The sequence below is a fragment of the Castanea sativa genome, chromosome 8 (assembly GCF_040712315.1).
Source record: "Castanea sativa cultivar Marrone di Chiusa Pesio chromosome 8, ASM4071231v1".
NCBI lineage: Eukaryota > Viridiplantae > Streptophyta > Magnoliopsida > Fagales > Fagaceae > Castanea > Castanea sativa.
In genome coordinates, this window is record NC_134020.1 from 39,451,939 (window position 1) to 39,473,029 (window position 21,091).

At 35.8% G+C, this 21,091-nt stretch overlaps 1 protein-coding gene and 1 non-coding gene across 2 annotated transcripts; both read right to left on the reverse strand.

Annotated features, from left to right (window-relative positions):
• Positions 1–1,204: 1,204 nt before the first annotated feature.
• LOC142608486 (small nucleolar RNA R71) lies at positions 1,205–1,313 on the reverse strand. Its single transcript, XR_012839515.1, has one exon. It is a non-coding gene; the product is annotated as a small nucleolar RNA R71 (small nucleolar RNA).
• An 8,434-nt stretch (positions 1,314–9,747) lies between these two features.
• LOC142606310 (uncharacterized) lies at positions 9,748–10,500 on the reverse strand. The gene has a single exon (XM_075777681.1). It carries the CDS (start codon positions 10,498–10,500, stop codon positions 9,748–9,750), a length of 753 nt encoding a protein of 250 aa, XP_075633796.1.
• Between the last annotated feature and the right edge of the window lie 10,591 nt (positions 10,501–21,091).

Here is a 21,091-nt window from a genome sequence, read left to right on the forward strand (position 1 = left end):
CTAGGTATGAGTTCAATCATGTTTTTCTCATGATTTAGGATTTATCTTAATTAGTTGAATGCTTGGTTTATTAATTCTTGATTATAAAATTGGATATCGCTTGTGATTTGTCTATCAATAGATACAATTTATGATTTGATTTTTAAAATTGGATATATCTTGTGATTTATTTGGCTATAGATACAATTGATGATTTGATTTTATACTTAAGAAGCGAAGAGAAGAACATGCTTTTGAATTTTTAAAATAAGGATTTTAATGAGAATATTTTCCATGATAACAAGATTGATTTCTAGATTATCATGCAGTGGTTGGGAAAAATTAATGATAAAAAATATATGCTAATATGAATTAATAAGGTGGATTCTGAAACCTTAATTCCTTTCCCTTGATTATTTACATCTTTTTATTTCTTTATATATTTTGCTTAGTTTAAATATTTGCTTAATTTTATCATTTGCTTAGTTTATTTAATTTCAAAACAACCAATTTTTATTAAATTAGATTAGGATTAACTTGGTTAAGATTTAATTAATTTTTCTACGTTCAGTCAAGTCCCTGTGGGTTCGACCTCGTTCTTGTCAAACTATACTTCGATATGATTCGTACACTTGCCAGTATTTTAAAATTTCACAACAAGTTTTTGGCGCCGTTGCCAAGGACTTGGTTAGGAAAATAAATTAGGTCTTAATTGAATTTTCCTTCTACTAGTTGTAGTTAAAATTTTTTTTTTAAATATAAAAAAATAAAATTTGTGCTTGGTGTATGAGAACTTAGATACGTGGTAAAGAAAATCTTCTTGTTAGTTTTGATGATCCATCCACAATGGGAGAAACATGAGATGATTCAAAAACTCTTAGGGAGTTGTTCTCACCCATAGCCACCAGCCCTCCATCTTGAATAGTCTTGCCTACAACCATTGCTACACATTTTGAGTTAATGCCACAGATAATCCATCTTCTTCCTACCTTTCATGGATTGGATAGAGAAGATCCTTATATGCATGTGAAGGATTTTCTTGAGATTTGTGCTACTTGTAAGTTCTAGTATTTCACTGATGACTCTATTCGCTTGCGTTTATTCCCTTTTTCCTTGAAGGATAAGACAAAAGCATGGCTTAATTCTTTGTCACCTGGATCTATTACTTCATGGGAACTATTGGTCACAAAATTCCTCTCTAAATTTTTCCCAATGGCCAAGACCAATGCTTTGAGGAGAGAAATTGCAAATTTTTATCAGGATGAACAAGAGAAATTTTATGAGAGTTGGGAGAGATTTAAGGACTTGATCTTAAAGTGTCCTCATCATGGTTTTGAAACATGGAGACTAGTACAATATTTTTATAATGGTTTGACTCAGACAAATCGTAACATGATTGAGTCCATGAATGGTGGTGGATTTTTGAGTCTTGTAGATGATGAGGCATACAAATTTCTTGAGAATTTTTCTGAAAGTTCACAACAATGGGATTTTTCCAACCGTAAAGAGAGATCTGCCCCTGCAATTAAGAAAGGAGGATTGTATGAAGTTAGTGAAGATTTAGACATAAAAGCTAGGTTGGACAATCTCACTCGTAAGGTTGAGGCTTTAGCTTTAGGTAGAGGGATGAATTCTGTCAATCAAGTTCAAAGTGAAACATGTTCTATTTGTGCAAGTCCTATGCATACAACACAAATGTGTCCTTCCACAGCTGAAAAACCATAACTTAACAATTGTCATCTAATAATTATAGTTCTAACCCTTTGAAGTATGTAAAAAGAATGTGAGCTTGATTATTTCTTACTAATACAATGCTTTTCTGGGTACATTCAATAATATCTACTAATTAAAAGATTCTAATAGCTTACAACCCAAAAGTAATTAACCACACGTCTATTATATGGTTAGGCTAAAAATAAGCATGATTTGGATAATGTCTCTATGATTAGTCTAGGAAGAAAAGAGCAACACCATTGCATTAAGGATTTGGGATTTCCAACGTATCACCTTCAATTTTGGTTTTTGTAGCAGCACAGTGGAAGCAAATCAATAGCTTAGCAGAATCCTTGCTACAAAGAAAGCTAACTCAAATTATAAACTTTTTTTTTTATAGAAAAAATTGTATATAATAAATACAAACTATATTGTTGTTTCCTCTACATCACCAATCAAAGAAATACAAAGAAAAGTACAACCCCAACAACCATTATGATTTTAATCAACAATATTGTACACCTATGAAGCACCAACGCGGAAAAATTGGTGCCGCACTCGCGTCCGACGCGGCCTGATGCGAGGTGCGGTGGGTGACGCCGCTGCCCGCGCGTCGGTGCCTCTTCCAGTTTTTTTTTCCTTGACACGCGCCAATTTGGCACTGACTTGGGCCGATTCACGCCAATTTGGCTCCGATTCTAGCCAATTCACACCGATTTGGTTCATATCAGTTGATATCGGCGCCGATTCAGGCCGAAATTCAAAAAAAAAAAAAATTACAAAACGCACCGTTTGATACCTATCACTCTCTTATCATTCTCGTCTCACGTCTCAGCTCAGCTCCTCTCACTCTCGTCACGCCTCCAGGTCCATGCCTCCATCGTTTGATAACTAATAAGTTTTGTTACGAAGCTTTGTTTGTTTTTTTTTTTTTTTTTTTTTGAGAAAAGGCTTTGTTCTATACTTTGTTTCTTAATGCCTTCAGTTTCTTAAAAAGATTTATTTTGATTTTTTGTGCCTGACTAAACACGTGAGCCACACAGTGAGCCACATCTTTCTCTCTTTTTTTTTTCTTTTTTTTTTTCTTTTTTAAAGGGAAGATACACTTATTTTAATATCTACCACATATATCATTTTTTTTTGGGCTGACCAAATACGTGAGCCACTAAGCCACATCTTTTTTTATTATTTATTTATTTATTTATGGGAAGCCTTATCTATTTTAATACCTCAATCAATAATTCAAGTGTCAAAAACTTTTGTGTAGTTATTACTATCAATTTTTTATTATTATTATTATTATTATTATCATTATTATTATTATACGAGTTCTCTACTATTATTATATAAAAAAAGCATGCTTAGCAATATATTAAATATATAAATAAAAATATTTATAATAATTTTTTAATCGCCGCACCTACAATCTATTTTTTCAAAAATTGCCAAGTCCCACACCTGCACCTGTACATGCACTTGAATCTGGAAACACAACTGTGCTTCATAGTTGTACACTAATGAGGGCGTTTGGTTCACTGTGATGTGCCTCTAATGTGATGCACATTATGATGATGTGACATTAAAATTTTTGGTTTATTTTATTTTTTCTAACATTATTATAATTTAAAATTACAAAATATATTACATCATCTTAATCTCATCACCTTCCTAAATAATGTAATATTGTATTCTTGTGTTGAGATTATATTAGTGTAAGATTACAATAACGTAATGTTACATCATAGTGAACCAAACGCTCCCTAAAACATCACGCACAAATTGTCAATATGACTGGTTAGTAACAGGAAAAGAAGAAAACCTAAAAACTAAAAATTCTCTAGCATTGGTCGACATATGCTACATTAAATTAAGGTAACAAACTTAACAGGAGAACTTGAACTTCTATAAAGTATCTTATATGTAATACAAATGACTTGAGAGGAAAGAATAGTTCCCAACAAATTTCTTGTTGACTCAAAAGCTAAAGAGCACTCCAAGTCACAAAAATGGCAATACCACCCAGACACCAAAGGCAGGTGCTAAACATAACTTAAATAAATTTAAGACAATCTCATTTTACATGAGGATGAAATGCAAAATGCACTAAGAATGGGAATATACATCTAACAAAAAATAATAGTAAGTATCAAAGATGACAAAAGATATACCAATCCAATGTGACACATTTCTTTGAAATTTGGAACTTCTCTAGGTGGGGTTCATTAGGGAATTGAAAAGGTAATTTCAAAGAAATAAAAAGTAAATTGATACCTCAATGCATAAGACACATTCTAAAAATTGTGTTGTCCTCAAAATATGCATGTTGGCATAGAATGAAGAAGACCAAACTCAAATAAATCACATATAAGACAAAGAGAATCATTATTGTAAATTTAGAATATCCATCATTTGGCACTTTGTCTAATTCAGTTAGTCATCATTTCTTCATAATAGAATAATACAGATTTTTTGTACAAATACATATGATTTATGACTACTAAAATAGACAATCAAACAGGGGGCCAACTTCAAAATCAGAGGTGTTGACAGTCTATGCTACAAAATCTTAGATATGTGTTTGGTTCATTAAACCAACCTTAGAAATCGAGTAGATATAGTGGAGAGAGCGACTTTACCACCAAGTCTTAGATATGTGTTTGTTTCATTAAATCTACATCAAAATGGAATCTCCTTCACCTGCCAAATCATTTTGGGAAGGAGGTAGTTTTCTAGAGAATGACTCAAGGGCAGGAGAGAAAAAAAGTAATTAATGAATAAGAAGTAGAGAAGAATATAAAAGATACCTTGAGCTTTGGGAAGGTAGGAAGTAGTGAAGCACAGTTGCGAGAAGTACGTAGATTGCCATTGATGGTGGAAGGACGGACATGGGGAGCTATATACATCCTAGAAAGAAACGTTACACCGGTTCACTATCTATGTTGTAAACGGAACGCTTAGGTTGAAAGAGAGAGGGAGAAATAGTAGTCTTATGTGGCACAGGAGGCTAGCCAACTGAATGGTTGAGGCACAAATGAATTATATCAAGTGCATCAACGGTTTTGTGATTAGCTCATCTTTGGATTCTTGAGTGGAACACAAATCTGTTATATATTTGTTTGTTTCCAAACAAATTTTATCGGTAAGTCTTAACAAATCATGACACTACAAAAAACGGGGTCTAAAGCCGCGTTTCAAAAACGCGGCTATAGACCCTGAAAACGCGGCTATAGCCTATAGCTGCGTTTTCTAGAGCCGCATTTACAAACTAGGCCTAAGTGGCACAACAACAACCCCTGTGGATCTGTAGCCGCATTTTTCAAAAACGCGGCTATAGGTTTTTTTAAAAACCAAAAAAAAAAAAAAAAAAAAATTCCTGGGTGTTTTTTTTCCCCAAAAAATTCAAAATTCAAACCAAAAAAAAATTCAAAATTAAACACAAACTCAGAAAATTCAAAATCAAATACAAACCCAAAAATTTCAAAATCAAACACAACATACTCACAGTACAAACACACCCAAAAAATTTAAAATCAAACACAACATACTAACAATACAAACACACCCAAAAAATTTAAAATCAAACACAACATACTAACAATACAACCACAACTTGCTCCAAAATATAAGAACACAAACCCATGAATCTCCTCTCCTTCAACAAAACCAACCCAAATCTAATACTAAATCCATTCAAGGAACACAAGTACAAGCTCAGAAACACAAAAGAACAAGCTCAAGAACACAAACCCATTTAAACATAAGCACAATATCAACGACACAATAGCACAAATTCAAAATTTTCAGCATTTTCTCCATTTTCTTACTAACTAAACATAAAATAACAAAAAAAAAAAAAAATCTAGATCTATAGAAAAATCAGTGCCTGAGATGAAGAAAAAAAGAAGAAGTAGCTGCAAAGAAACAAAGAAAAAAAAAAAAAAGAGTTGTGCTCGAGTGAAGAAGAAGAAAAAAAAATGTTGTGACTTGCAGAAGAAAGGAGCAAAAAAAGAAAGAAAGAAAAAAGATGCAGGAACTCCAAAGAAACAAAGAAAAAAAAATAAAAAGAGTTACGTTGGAAAAATGAATTTAGAAAAAAAAAAAAAAAAAAAAAAGAACCTGAAGAGTTAGTGAAGAAGGAAGAAAGAAAAGGAAAAAAAAAAAAAAAAAAGGAAGAATAAGGAAAGAGAGAAGAACCTGAAGCTTCGATTGAAGAATCAAGAAAGGAAAAAAAAAATTAAAGAGAAAAGACTTAGATTGAAAGTGGGGGTAGGTGAGGATGTAAGTGGGAAAGGGGGAGCACGTGGGAAGTTTAAATTTTTTTTTTTTTTTTTTTTGTGAGCCGCGTTGCTAAAAACACAGCCAGAGGGGGACCTATAGCCGCGTTTTCCAAAAACGCGGCTATAGATCCCCCTCTGGCTACGTTTGCAAACGCAGCTCCAAGTCCCACTTTTAAGAAAATTTATTCGGCTGAGGGGGACCTATAGCCACGTTTTTAAAAATGCGGCTATAGGTCCCCCTATGGCTGCTTTTCTAAGTGCAACTCCAAGACCCTCTTTTTAAAAAAATTTATTCGATTGGAGCTGCGTTTTCAAACGCAGCTCCAGGCCCCACTTTAAAAAAAAATTTATTCAGCTGGAGCTACGTTTGAAAACGCAGCCACAGGGAGACCTGAAAAACGCGGCTATAGATTATATCTATAGCTGCATTTCTTAGAAACGCGGCTATAGATCAGCTATAGCCGCGTTTTTTTATAAACGCGGCCAAAAAAACGCGGCTATAGCTCACGTTTTTTGTAGTGTGAATACATATTTTTGAAAATGAAAATTCACGTTTATGAGCATAATGTAGTTTGTCATCGAGACTTAAAATTTTTATTAAATTCAATTTTTTTCAATTGTGCCAATGGCTAGTAAGAACTAGAAAATAAATAGCTTAACAATTTCTTAAAGTGCGTGTAGTTATACTAACTCTTCTGATATCTATTGTAAGTATGGAACTAGTATGTTTCAATCATAAATATTGCTTTTCACAGCAAAATGAAACATAATATTTTGATAAACTAATTTTTTTATATTAGAAGGAAAATTAATACAAAATTTATCGCAAAAACAATATCGTAAATAAAACTAAGAGTTCCATTTTGAAAGCTCTTATATGATTCAGTTGAAATCTATTAAGAAAATTTTATAAAGTATCTTTAACTTTCTTAATGCTGAATGTTAAGTTATGTTTTTACATAACGTTTTTTTTTTTTTTTTTTGAGAAACCAAACTAGATAGGTCTGAGTATTATTGAAATAAGGGGATTACAAGGAATCATGAGTAACTATAGGAGCTATATCGTCAGGGACACTATTCTGCCAAACCTAAAGCTCACAACCAGTTTTAGAAGACCAAGCTAAACAATGGGCAACTAAATTTCCTTGCCGTTTTACATGAGAGAAACTACAAAAAGAAAAATCACTAACTAATTGGAGAACATCACGAATCACATTTCCATACTCTAGGTGAGAGGAATCTTGAGACCTAATGGCTTGAATTATCACCTCAGCATCACCTTCAAATATGCAGTCTAGCACCCGGTACTCCTTAGCAAGAACCATGGCCCTACGGCACGCCAATACTTCCGCTGTAGTGATAGATGATGGCTTGATAATACTTGAGCTGGCACAGTGAATTTCGACAGATGATGGCACGCCAATCTTACTGCTCTAACTGAGGCTGTGGGGGCTTGAGTCTGAGGTCTCTGCACAGCCAAGAAATCCTGAAGGAGAGAATTCGCTAGGCTTTTAATACTGCTAGCCTCCACGGCAACACTTCCACACCTGACAGCATTTCTATTACTCCATATCAACCAAAACATCATAATCAGAAGGTTGGTATCAAGTCTCTCCTTCATCATAAAAATCATTCCCATCAGGTCCATAAAATTTTCAAACTTATACCTCAGCAGCTTTGTCAGGACCTCATCACCATCCTAGATTAAGAGTAGAGCTAGACAACTCCATAAAGCATGAATTGTGTCTTCAACTCCTCCCTCACATCGTAGGCACTGAACTGAGTTCACCACATTTCTTCTCCACAGATTACAAAGAGTAGGAATGGCGTTGTGGCAAGCTCTCCAAATCAAACTCATTACCTTATGGGGGACTTGAGAGCTCCATATACTGGTCCATAACCTATGCTTTCTTTCTGGGCTTGAGCACGTTGGGTTTTGACTTCTTTCATTCCCAACAATCAGATGGTAGGCACTACGAGTTGAAAAATTACCATCCTTGGTTAGGGGCCAAACCTGTTCATCCGAAATTGCTTAATAGCTGAGTGGGATACCAAGGATCAATGATGCTTCTTGGGACATGAATTCAGCTTGAATCAATTCTGACTTCCAGGTATGATTCGCTTCATCAATCAGTGCACTCACTCTCGAATCCCCAGGTAGGGACTAAGGGGGAGAAATAACCAATGAGGGTGGATTTTTTGGCATCCATCTATCATATCGAATCACAATTGATTTTCCATCTCCAATTTTCCAACCCGCCCCCAATTCTATCATGTATCTGGCTTGCAGAAGGCTCTTCCATGCATACGAGCCTTTGTTAGGGTTTGCACACTGCATTATTGAGCAGTTCAGAAAGAACTTTGCTTTAAAAACCTTGTAAAACAAAGAATTTTCACATGTCTTCAATCTCCAGATCTGCTTAGCTAGTAAAGAGCCATTGAATTTACTCAGTTCTCTGAAACCAATACCGCCTTCCTTCTTTGGCAAACAAAGCTTATCCCAGTTCACCCAATGAATCTTCCGTTGCTCACCCCTATGCCCCCACCAAAATTTCCGAATTAGTGATTCAATATCCTGCACCAAACTCTTTGGTAGTTTGAAACATGACATCGTATAGGTGGGAATCGCTTCTATGACTGCCTTGATCAAGACTTCACGACCTGCCTAAGTTAACAATTTCTCTTTCCAACCCTTTAACTTCTTCCAAATCCTCTCCTTGATAAGGCTGAAAGACTTCTTTTTATTCCACCCCACTAAAGCTGGCAAACCTAAGTATTTTTCATACTGTTGGATAGCCGGGACACCTAGGAAGGCAGCAATGGCTGATTGAGTATCTTGCCTAGTATTCGAGCTGAAAAAAAATACTAGTTTTACCCCCATTTATACTCTGACCAGATGCTAATTCATACCTGTGAAGAATAGCCTGAACCTGCATGCATTCAGATATGGTTGCCTTGCAGAAAACTAGGCTGTCATCCGCAAAGAGTAAATGTGAGATTCGAGGGCCATTAGTACATAGAGAGACACCCCTTATTGCCCCATCTTCTTCAGCCTTCTTAAAGAGAGAATGCAGCCCTTCAGTAACCATAAAAAACAAATAGGGTGACAATGGATCACCTTGGCGAAGACCCCATTTCAGAATAATGTGACCATGTGGTTGACCATTCAGCATAATAGAATAAGATACCGACTTGATGCAAGCCATAATGGTGCTGACCCATCTTGCGTTGAAGCCCATCTTTAGCATAATCTTTTCTAAGAACAGCCATTAGACTTGATCGTACACCTTTTTCATGTCAAGTTTTAGTGCCATATAGCCCATCTTGCCATTCCTTTTGGATTTCAAATGGTGGAGAGTCTCATGTGCAATGAGAATGTTATCTGTGATCAGTCTCTCCGATATAAATGCACTTTGGTATTTTGAAATTAACTTAGGCAAAAAGATCTTCAGACAGTTAGCCAAAACTTTAGCCACAATCTTATAAAGAACATTAGACAAACTAATGGGTCTGAAATCAGTAACCTTTCTTGGACTATGAATCTTGGGAATGAGTGTTAAAAAGGTGTGATTAAGAGGGGGCAGAATTATACTTGTATTGAGGACTGCCAACACTGCACTTGTAACCTCCTGCCCCACCTTACCCCAATACTGCTTGTAAAACAACAGAGGGAGACCATCCGGACCTGGAGCCATGCCTACCTCCATCTGCTTCAATGCACCCTACACTTCACTAGGTTCGAAAGGCTTGGTCAGTCCCTCATTCATCTCTTCAATCACTACTGGAAGTACCCCTCTAGCACATAATCCATTTGAGTGGGATTTGCTGAAGTGAACAATTTTGAGTAATATTGGACAAGCATGCACCCAATCTGATTGTCGTCCTCTACCCAATCTCCCAACTCATTTTCCAAACCCAAGATGTAATTTCTCTTGTTACGCTCTGTGGATCTACAGTGAAAATACTTAGTATTTTTGTCACCGTCACGCAACCAATTAGCCTTAGCTCTTTGATTCCACATACATTCTTCCATGTCAGTCAATCTCCTAATCTCTTCATATAATTCCTTCAGTCTCCCATTACCACTTCCCCAAGCAGCTAAACGCTCTGCCTGTTCTAATTCTTTTCTTTCAGTTTCCAAGGTCTTGTGCACATTACCAAAAACCTTCTTATTCCATTCACCAAGGTGAGATTGACAATTACTAACCTTAAGGAACACATTACCCATCGGATCATCAGCTGATTCCTTGTCCCATGCTTCATGTACCGCCCCTTCGCAACGTTCATCCTTGATCCACATAGCCTCAAATCTAAAAGGTCTATTAGGCCTAAAGAATCTCCTTCGGATATCATCTGAACAGAGCCATATTGGTTTATAATCTAAGGAGAAACCTGAAAAATGATGAAGTTTTACCGTTGGAAATTTTAGAACCCACTTCGGAGATGCAACTGCTCTATCAAGTCGGACCCATACTACATTCCCATCAAAGCAACGATTAAACCAGGTAAATGGTAGACCCGAGTACCCCATATCTTTTAAACCACAAAAATTCAAACACTCATGAAAAGATTGCATCTGATTCTCAGCTTGGATTCCTCCACCAAACTTCTCCTCCAAATGGGTGATCTCGTTGAAATCACCTAGACAGACCCACGGTAAATTACATAACGTTTATAGTTGGCGGTATTTCATGACAAATGTTATAATTTCATTAATTATCCTTTTTATTTTGTGAGATTTATTGTAATGAGTTTAGTCTTAAGTTGGTGAAGATTTGCTCTAGAAAGTGGAATTAATGGCTAAATCGCATCTAGCTCGGGACAACACTTGTCAGAGATCATGTCAGGAGCACATGCGGAAGTTCAAAAGTCAAGATATCTAGCAAGTATCTCACGATTAGGCCAACTTGCGAGTAATTTGCAAGACACTCTAAACAACTGGATTTTAAGTGTGACATTTCCTCTCATTACCCATGTAAGGTTGAATTTATTCAATCATGTGTTGGTTTTATTCCGTGCCAAATTTGCTTGTAATTTAACAATTAGATACCCTGTATTTAAGTGAGAATTATGTAAGGGTAGTGTGTGACAGAGTGTGAAGAAACTTCAAATGTGTGCACTCAAGAAGAGCTTTACGACTAGATCTCACAACTGGCTAGTCACCAAAGGTGGCACACGTGTGGAGCATGCAGAGGAGCTAAAGGGTTGTGATAGCTGGAGCACTACAGGACAAAATTTCCAGTCTGGCCAGGCAATTAACTCGCGACTCGTTCCAGTCACGAGGTCAAGTCGCCAGAATGTCCTGTTTGGATAAAACCAGACGTTTCACATTCCTCATACACTCTACTATAAATACCCTTAAACCACGAAATGTAGAGAGCTTCCAGAAAGAATTTTGAGACAGAAAACCTAGAGAAAAACAAGATTGACTCATCCACAATCTTCATCCTTTGATTCTCCAAATTCCTCTACTCTCACCCTCTCCATTGATATATCCTTGAGAGGTACATTTAGCCAAATCCTCCTCTCACCATACCCATATCAGTGAAGAGGTATTTTGGTGCTTAGGAAGCAGTTCAGAAGGGACCAATTCATTTTGGTTGATGCAATGGGCGATTGCGGGATCCGATAAGCTAGAAAAGACAAGGTTCGGTGTAACCCTGTTGGAGCAAGAAGCTTGGAGGGCTTAGGTGCACTGAGTAGATTAGGCTTGGAGGGTCTTCTGCTATTCAAGTATCCCAACTTCATTCTCTAGTGGATTATTGATCGCTTGAAGGGCAGCGAAGAGGTTTTTCGCCGAGTTCTTTGGTTTCCTCTTCAATAACACATCGCCGTGTTATCTTTGTATTTGTATCCTTGTTCCCTTTCTCTTTACCTTTTAATTACTGCTATGTTCGTGATTAAATATGGTTTAGAGTGTGTTACCAATTTGGTTATAGCTTATATTTCATTTTCCGCAAATATATTGTTTGATTATAAGCTTGTGTTGGTAATTTTGTATTTGGGGGTCTAAACGTTCATAGGTGTTTTACACACTATTTGAACTTTCAATTGGTATCAGAGCGGGTACACTTATTGTGGTTTAAATACCTAAGTGTGATCCTAGACCCCTTAGCTGTGGATGAAGCTATAGAAAAGGCTATGTTGAACTGTGGTTTAAATGTTTGTGATAATGACTCTATGAGTATGCTTGAAGGTTGTCCTAACAATGAACTCCTAGAGTTATTAAAAACAAAGAAACATGCCAGAACCGTTGTTCACATGTTGAAATATTTTGAAAATGAGAATCACATCCTACACAATAGTCTGTGTGAGTCTAATTCTTTGATTAAGAAGTATAAAAGAAGAAATAGAATATTGTGTGATAAGGTTGATAATCTGAAGAAAAAAAAAATTCAATCTAACAAGAGCATGGAAAATGAAGATAAGTTTTTCGTTTGAAGGTCAAGAGTGCTTGTCCCATGCTTGCTTATTTGTGCACACTTTTTTTGAAGGTATTTAATTCGTTTTTATGGTATCTTGATAGCGGTTGTTCTTGTCATATGACAGGAGATAAATCACTGTTTAAGTCACTCAAAGAGAAGGTTGGTGACTATGTGACATTTGGCAATGGAAGTCATGCTCAAGTTCTTGGGAAAAGGACTGTTGAGATACCAGGATTACCTCTACTAAAGGATGTCTTATACATCAAAGGGCTTAAGGCGAATCTCTTAAGCATCACTCAAATATGTGATGAGGACTTCCTTGTTGAATTCTCAAAGAAAGGATGTATAATCATTGATGAAGAAGGGATTCAAGTCTTGGAGGGAAATAGGACTACCGACAATTGCTACAGAGTAGTTCCTACGGCTAAAATTTCCTGCAGAAGTGCTCGTGTTGACATGTTGGAACTTTGGCATCAAAGATTTGGGCATGCAAATTTCAAACAAGTTGCTAAAGTATCTAAACTTGAAGCTGTTGAGGGACTTCCAAAATTTGGAAAGGTGGAGAAGACTATTTGTGGTGCATGCCAAATGGGGAAGCAAACAAATACAAGTCATCACAAGGTGAATGTGATTGCTACTTCACGTTGTTTAGAGCTTCTTCATGTTGATCTAATGGGGCCACAAGAACTGAAAGTCTAGGAGGAAAAAGATACATTATGGTCATTGTTGATGATTTCTCAAGATACACTTGGGTGGAATTTCTTAGAGAAAAATCAAAAGCATGTAAGAAAATGGAAAATCTATGCAAGAGACTTCAAAACAAGAAAGGGGTTCCTATTATCAAGATAAGGAGTGATCATGGCAAGGAGTTTAAGAATGCAAGATTTGAGTCTTTTTGTGAGAAGAATGGGATCAAAATGGAATTTTCAACCCCCAAAACTCCTCAACAAAATGGGGTGGTTGAGAGGAAAAATCAGGTGATTTAAAAAATAGCAAGAGTTATGCTACTTAACAAGAAAATTCCTTAAAAGTTTTAGGGAGAATCCGTAAACACCTCATGTCACATTTAGTAATAGAATATTCTTCCGAGCGGGAACAAAGAAGACCACTAATGAAATTTGGAATGGAAAGAAGCCGAAAGTGAAATACTTTTGAGTATTTGGAAGCAAGTGTTACATTCTAAATGATCAGGAGAACCTTGGAAAATTTGATGCAAAAAGTGATGAAGGCATCTTCCTTGGGTATTCTACTACTAGCCGGGCATATAGAGTCTTCAACAAGAGAACAAAGGCGGTAATGGAGTCCATAAATGTTGAAATTAATGATGCCGTAACAAAGGTAGAGATGGTTGATGATGGAGAAGGGCCAAGCTCCAAAGAAACCACAGTTGAGGTCGAAGCCCAAGATATTGAAGTTGAAGAACCTACACTGGAAAAGGAATCAACTCCCTTGAAATCAAGAATAGAAACAAAATCAATGTCTGGAACATCTAGTCCTCTCACTCCTCCGGAAGTTCATCCTCCTATCTCCCGGAATGATGAAGTGTCCACCACAAAGAAGCCATCATCGAGAGTGATAAAAAACCATATGGACAGTAACATCATTGGGTCTTTAGATGAAGGTCTTCGCCTTAGAAAGGGAAACATACTTATGGCCATTGCTCCAGTACAATCTTTAGATGATTTGAGTTTGCTAGTGGAAGAACTTGGGGAGCACACTGAAGTGGAGTCGATGGGGATAGTAGAGGAATGCAATGATGAGGAAAATGAAGGAACAATGGGATTACAAGAATCCTATAACACTCTCCTTGAGAAGACCGGTGAATATGCAAGAGTGGCTAAAGCAGCCATTAAGAAAATGAAGATAGTAGAGCAAGATTACAAGAGTCTTCTAGTGCGGTACAAGAAGACTAAGTGTGAAGTTGAGACGCTAAACGAAGAGCTACCCAAAGCTTATTCAAAGATCAAGTTTCTTGAGCTTGAGGTGATTCAAGCTAATGCTAAAGTAGAACGGGTCTCCTCCAAAAAGCTTGATGAAGTGCTTGCACGACAAAAGCGCTTTTCGAGACAAAAGCGGCTTAGGATACACCAAAGAGGCTAGTTCAAGCACCAATGTGTCTAAGGAGATGAAGTTTGTAAAAGTAAAGGAGCCAGTGGTAACAACTTCAGCTGTTGAGAAAGTGAAGTATGAGAAGACGCCAAAGGTGATTGCTCAACGAGTTTCAACAAAGCCTTCAAACCTAGCAATGGCTAAACTCAAGGCGAAAGGAAAATCTCTTCCAAAGTCTCAAAGGGGACCAAAAATTCAACACTTTTGTTACCATTGTGAAATCCAAGGTCACACTAGACCCAACTGCTACAAGCTTTGGGAATTAAAGAATGGCAGTTATCAAAGGCCAAGAGGACAAAGAAATGGCAAAGGAAACTTCAAGCAATCAAAAGGGGGAGAAGCCGATTCTAACATTGGGGATGTAATGAAGATGATAGACACCATTACCTCCTATTTGGCAAACTTCACCCTCAGGTTTGAGAATCGTAAGCCAAGTACCCAATCCTCTAAGGATATCACCCCAAACACACGTGTCGTGTGGGTGAAGAAGGGCACACATGCATAAGCATTAGAACATGACCATACATCAACTCTTCTTATATGTTGTATCTTTGCTTGGCTGTTTTCTTTGTTTCTAGCATGTTTTGACAAATTTTTGTTTGTCTGTTATTTGCTTTGAATGTTGTTAAATTTTTTTTTTATTATCAATCTTTACTCGTTTGTGTGTCAAAAATCTAAAAACACATAAAAAGTTGAAAATCCAAAAGTTTGATCGGCATTATTGTGTTATGTCACACGCATGTTTTGCCTTGTACCTTTGTACAAATGGCTTTGTACATTTACGAGCGTAGCTTGTTTTTTTTGCACTCATATCATTGTGGGAAAAATCTTTACATCTATGTGATTGTTGTAAATAGATCTTCAAACTTGTTATGAATGATTAGTCAATGGTTTTGTAGATCTTGAGACTTACATAGACTTGTGCCTATATATCTTCCCACTCTTTTGTTTCTTTTTGCTTAAAGTGCTCAACCAATGTAAATCTCAAAATGAAAAGAGATAATGAGTTGCAAAAGCCATCGCACATGCTAGTATTTGACTAGAAAAAAAGGTAAAGCGACTTTTATGAAAATATATGATGCCCAAAAGCCAAAGGCTTATTCATCAAATTGAAATATTAAAAATTTCAGGCATCGATCTCAAAAATGGATGTAAAGATCAAAATGATCAAATGTTAGGAATTATAAAGAAGCCAAATGAAAAGCTTCAAGGTTATGTAATCAAGTTGTGTGGGAGGTCATATATGCATATTTCTATAATGGAGATTGGTCACTCTTTCTAATACTAATTGTGTATGCCTTGGTTGAATTGATCATTGAAGTTTCACATTAGACTAAGGGCTATCGCATATTTGATATCCACACACATCACACATGTCTATGTTTAATGAATCCCTTATTCATTTGTGTGATTGTACTTGATTAAATGTGTTGCACATGCACAATCATATGTTGATCAAAAACAAAATATTTTTTAGTGTTTTAATTGTTTTTGGAAAGTGTTTTAATTTTTGAAGATTTTCAAAATTTTCAAAAACTATGCAACTCTGTTTTGATGACTCTGTCTCTTGGGTGAAGCCAGTCGCGAGCCCCTAGTCGCGAGCTTACTCAGAAGCTTTCGCGACTCTCTAGTGGGTCAAGCCCTTAGTCGCGAAAAAGACTTAGAAAAATTTCAAAATTTCAAGGTTTTTTTCATCTTCGCGACTCACTTTGGCGACTAGTTCGCAAGTGGAAGCTCTAGTCGTGAGTTTACTCAAAATGATTCGCGACTCCCTTCACGCCTTACTCGCGGGTGGGCCTTCTAGTCACAAAAAACATTTAGACAAATTTTTCAAAGTTTGTCACACTAGTTTTTGGCGACTCTACTTGGCGACTTGTTCGTGACTCATTCTAGTCGCGAAAAACGCGTGTTTTACACTTTGAGGGTTATTTTCAGGGCAGTCTTCAAAAACTTTTCAATTTTCCCTCGCATATTGTAACTGTTCTTTTCTCTTTCTTCTCACACCCCTCATGCATCATTATCATTGTTCATATCTTCATCTTTTGCCCTCAATTCTCCTTGACCCCTTTGTCTATTCGTGTCAAAAAGGGGGAGAGTATACTCCAGAGTAGTATACCGGAGAGTTTTGTCATTTTTATATGACTTTTTTGGTGTATGATCAAGTTGCTCACCTGTTTCACATCATGTTTACTTGATCGTAATTTATTTGTTACATTATACTTGTCCTTTTATTACTTGCTTTACCTTGATGGTTTAATGTGTTTTGTGCAAGTGTTTCAAGTTACAGGTATATATGTTCTAAGTTCATCACAGCTCCTATGATTCATGATAGGGGGAGTGATATGATAGGGGGAGAAAAAGAGAAAGAGTTTTGTGTTATATTAATTATGTTTTTACTTTGCTCATAGTTCATGATTATTTTTAGCTGTTTAAACTATATTTTTGTGCACCTTTGCTTTGTAGCTTAGTACTTTTAGTTAATGTTATGCACTTTCTTTAGTACCTCTCTCTTGTGCCCTTGTTGGATTTTATATCCTTGATGAAATTACCTTGTGTTTTTGTATCGGTTGAGTGTTGGACATGCAAATAATACTTTGCATAGAGTTTATTAGCTTGCATGTTCGGCTGTTCATTCCTTGTGTGAATGATCATTGTAATCACTATTTATAGTGATTGTTCATGTTTGGTCAAGTCATGCTTTATTGCTTTAATCTTTACTACTTGATCGCATTGTGCTTGCTCCATATGCATTTCAAGATTTTTGCTTCTAATGATCATCTTGTGTTATTGTTTTCAGGAAAAACTTGTTCGTATGGTTCAAGAGTTTCATAGTTTCTAGAGTTAGGTGTGAGTGAGTTTTGGCAACTGTTCCCAACTCACATGCTAAGTCTAGAGTCTATTTTAGGATTTTGTCACAGAATAGCCAAAGGGGGAGATTGTAAAATTGAATTTATTCAATCATATGTTGGCTTTATTCCATACCAAATTTGCTTATAATTTTGCAATTAGATACCCTGTATTTAGGTAAGAATTATGTAAGGGTAGTGTGTGAGAGAATGTGAAGAAACCTCAAATGTGTGCACTCAGGAAGAGCCTCACGACTGGATCTCGCGACTGGCGAGTCGCCAAAGGTGGCACACATGTGGAGTATGCAGGGGAGCTGAAGGCTCGTGATAGCTAAAGCACTATAGGCCAAATTTCCAGTTTGGCTAGGTAGTTAGCTCACGACTCGTTCTAGTTGCGAGGTCAAGTCGCCAGAATGCCCTGTTTAGATAAAACCTGACGTTTCACATTCCTCATACACTCTACTATAAATACCCTTATACCCACGAAATGTAGAGAGCTTCCAGAGAGAATTTTGAGAGAGAAACCTTAGGGAAAAACAAGATTGACTCATCCACAATCTTCATCCTTTGATTCTTCAAATTATTCTACTCTCACCCTCTCCATTGATATATCCTTGAGAGGTACATTTAGCCAAATCCTCATCTCACCATACTTATATCAGTGAGGAGGTATTTTGATGCTTGGGAAGCAATTCAGAAGGGACCAATTCATTTTGGTTGATACAATGGGTGATTGTGGGATCTGGTAAGCTAGAGAAGACAAGGTTTGGCGTAACCCTATTGGAGCAAGAAGCTTGAAGGGCTTAGGTGCACTGGGTAGATTAGGCTTGGAGGGTCTTCTGCTATTTATGCATCCCAATTTCATTCTCTAGTGAATTATTGACCGCTTGGAGGGCAGCAGAAATGTTTTTTTCCGAGTTCTTCGGTTTCTTCTTCGATAAAACATCACCGTGTTATCTTTGTGTTTGCATCCTTGTTCCCTTTCTCTTTACTTTTTTAATTACTGCTAATGTTCGTGATTAAATATGGTTTAGAGTGTGTTACCAATTTAGTTATAGCTTATATTTCATTTTCCGCACATATATTGTTTGATTATAAGTTTATGTTGGTAATTTTGTATTTGGGGGTCTAAACGTTCATAAGTGTTTTACACACTATTTGAACTTTCAACCCACAAAATCGTAAGGAGGCTATTAGAAAGAAAACCCTAGAGAGTTGAGATTTTTACAACACCCACCTTTTAAAGAGAGCTACTCATCCTTAAGTGATAATTTATTTGTAGTCTTTTCTCCTTCCCCTCTCCCATTGTTACACCTTGAGAAGAGATTTTACCCAAACACAATCCACACACAATCTAAGTGTTGAGAGTGTTTATTTGGAACTTAGGAAGCATTGGGGCTTTGCCAAATTAAGCCAGTAAGGCTTGGCAATATTGCGGGATCCGGGAAGTTAGTGAAGACAAGACTCCAAAAAGTCCGTTGGTAGCCGGAGTTTGGAGGGCTCAAGTACTTGGGTGGATTAGGCTTAGAGGGTCTCTTTGATTATCCATGTACTCTAACTTATTCACTAGTGGATAATTTTGGCTTAAAGGGCAGTGGAGAAATTTTTACGCCTAATTTTTCTGTTTTCCTCTTTGATAACACATCGCGTATTATCTTAGGTTTGATGTTCATTTCTCTGCCGCCCTTTTCATTATTGCCTTGCACATATATGTTCATCCACGCAATTGTTGAATGCTTCGATTAATTAATTTTCTACTCATGTATTTTCCGCATTAAGTATGTTGAACTTAAAACTAATCAAGTCGTAATTAAAATTTGGGAGTGTTAATTAGCTCTAGCATTTAGATTATCGATCTTTCACTAAAAAAAAGAAATTGTTTATTTTTTATATTAATTTAGTTTTGAATTTTAGTATAATTTTTAAATAGTGATAACAAATTCATTCATGTTTCGGCTTCCTAGTAGCAAGTAACTCCTGGTGCCAAAGATGCAAATGTAGGCGAAAAAGACGAAAGTTATAACGTGTGAAGAGGTGTCGTTGAATAAAATGGAAATAAGAAGGGGGATACAGCTGCATCTCATTTTGTATGTTGAATCTCAATTCTTCCATGTAGGACCACTTTTGAAGAAAACAGATAAATGCTTGATGCTTGAGTCTTGGCACAAGTTACGTTACTAAATCAAAAAGTTAACAACGCTATTTATGGGCAATGACTTTGGAACTAGAAGAAGATAAACAGCGCTATCAATGAGCAGTGACTTTGAAATTAGAAGGAATAATTGAAATCTAAAGCAATAGTTACCGAGTAAAATAGTCGATTATTATACTATGCAGTAACCATCTTATATGTGATGTAAAAAAAAAAAAACCATCTGATATGTGATGTAAAAGTTAATATGTTAAAAAAATTATCTTTTTAATTTTATACTATTTAACTTTTATATCTCACAGAAAGATAGTAATTGCATGTTACCGAATTCAAATATATATCACACACATTTTCATAATTGATGTGAGAATATTTACATTTTAAATTGTCCACATTTTAACACATAAATATAAATGCAAAAGAAGAGATGTGAAATAGTGAATATGTAAGAATCAAAACGCTTCCTAAATTGAAAATAAGAAGGGGATACAATTGCATCTCATTTTCTATGTTGAATCTCAATTCTTCCATGTAGGACCACTTTTGAAGAAAACAGATAAATAATTGGTACTTTTTTTTCTGAGAAAGAAATAATTGGCACTTGACATAACTAAATCAAAAAGTTTACAACACTATTTCTGATTATGAGTAATGACTTTGGATTTTTTTTTTCTGAATAATGACTTTGGAATTTGGAAAATATTGTTCCACGCTTGTTCATATATACTATTTTATACAAACTAACATCAAGAGCAATATTTAGTACTATTAGTCTATTATACTTTGTAAGAATGAGATGTATAAGTCAATAGAGTAAAAAAAATTTAACCTTTCATTTTTGAACTTTTATATTTCACATAAAGATAGTGATTGCATGATACCAGATATAAGTCCATTTCACACACATCTCCACAGTTAATGCAAGAATATTTACATTTTAAAATTTTCCACACTTTTAACACATAAATGTGGACGTAAAAGAAGAGATATGAAATAGTGGATCTGTAAGAATAAAGCTTTGTAATTTACTATTACTTTCCCTTTTTTTCTTTTTCTTTTTGGCTACAGCTATTATTTTCTTCAGCTTACTAAATCTGAAATGGAGGTTTTGGGATTTATTAGGTTAATATTATTCTACTGTTGGGAAGAAGAAAAACCGATGGTTTGAATTAAATTCTGTTCACAGAAGAATAAGTGGGCAATACCTTCTTTCAAGTGGAGTGTTTATTGGTTTCACAAAAATTAATTTGCTAGCTTTTAGTGACATCACTTTTTTATTTATTAAAAAAGTAACTTACAATCCCTTTTTTATTTATTTTTATTTATGGAAAACTTACAATCCCATGAAATTGTGTAATATTTTGTAAAAATTTTTGAAGAATGATACGTCCACAACATTTTTACAATAAATCATAGGTGATTAGTTATTATTGGTTCAAATTTAAATCTAACACTAAGATTACTTTTTTACCCAACAATAACAATCAGTAATAACCTGCTACTTAAAGTTTGTTATAAAAATGTTGTGGACGTATCATTTCTCAAATTTTTTTTTTTTTTTTGTCTCTAAACTTATTGCCATATTGTTTA

Excerpts from the sequence above, each read along its gene's own strand:
- LOC142606310 (XM_075777681.1), bottom strand. The coding sequence starts at position 10,500 with ATGGGGTACTCGGGTCTACCATTTACCTGGTTTAATCGTTGCTTTGAT.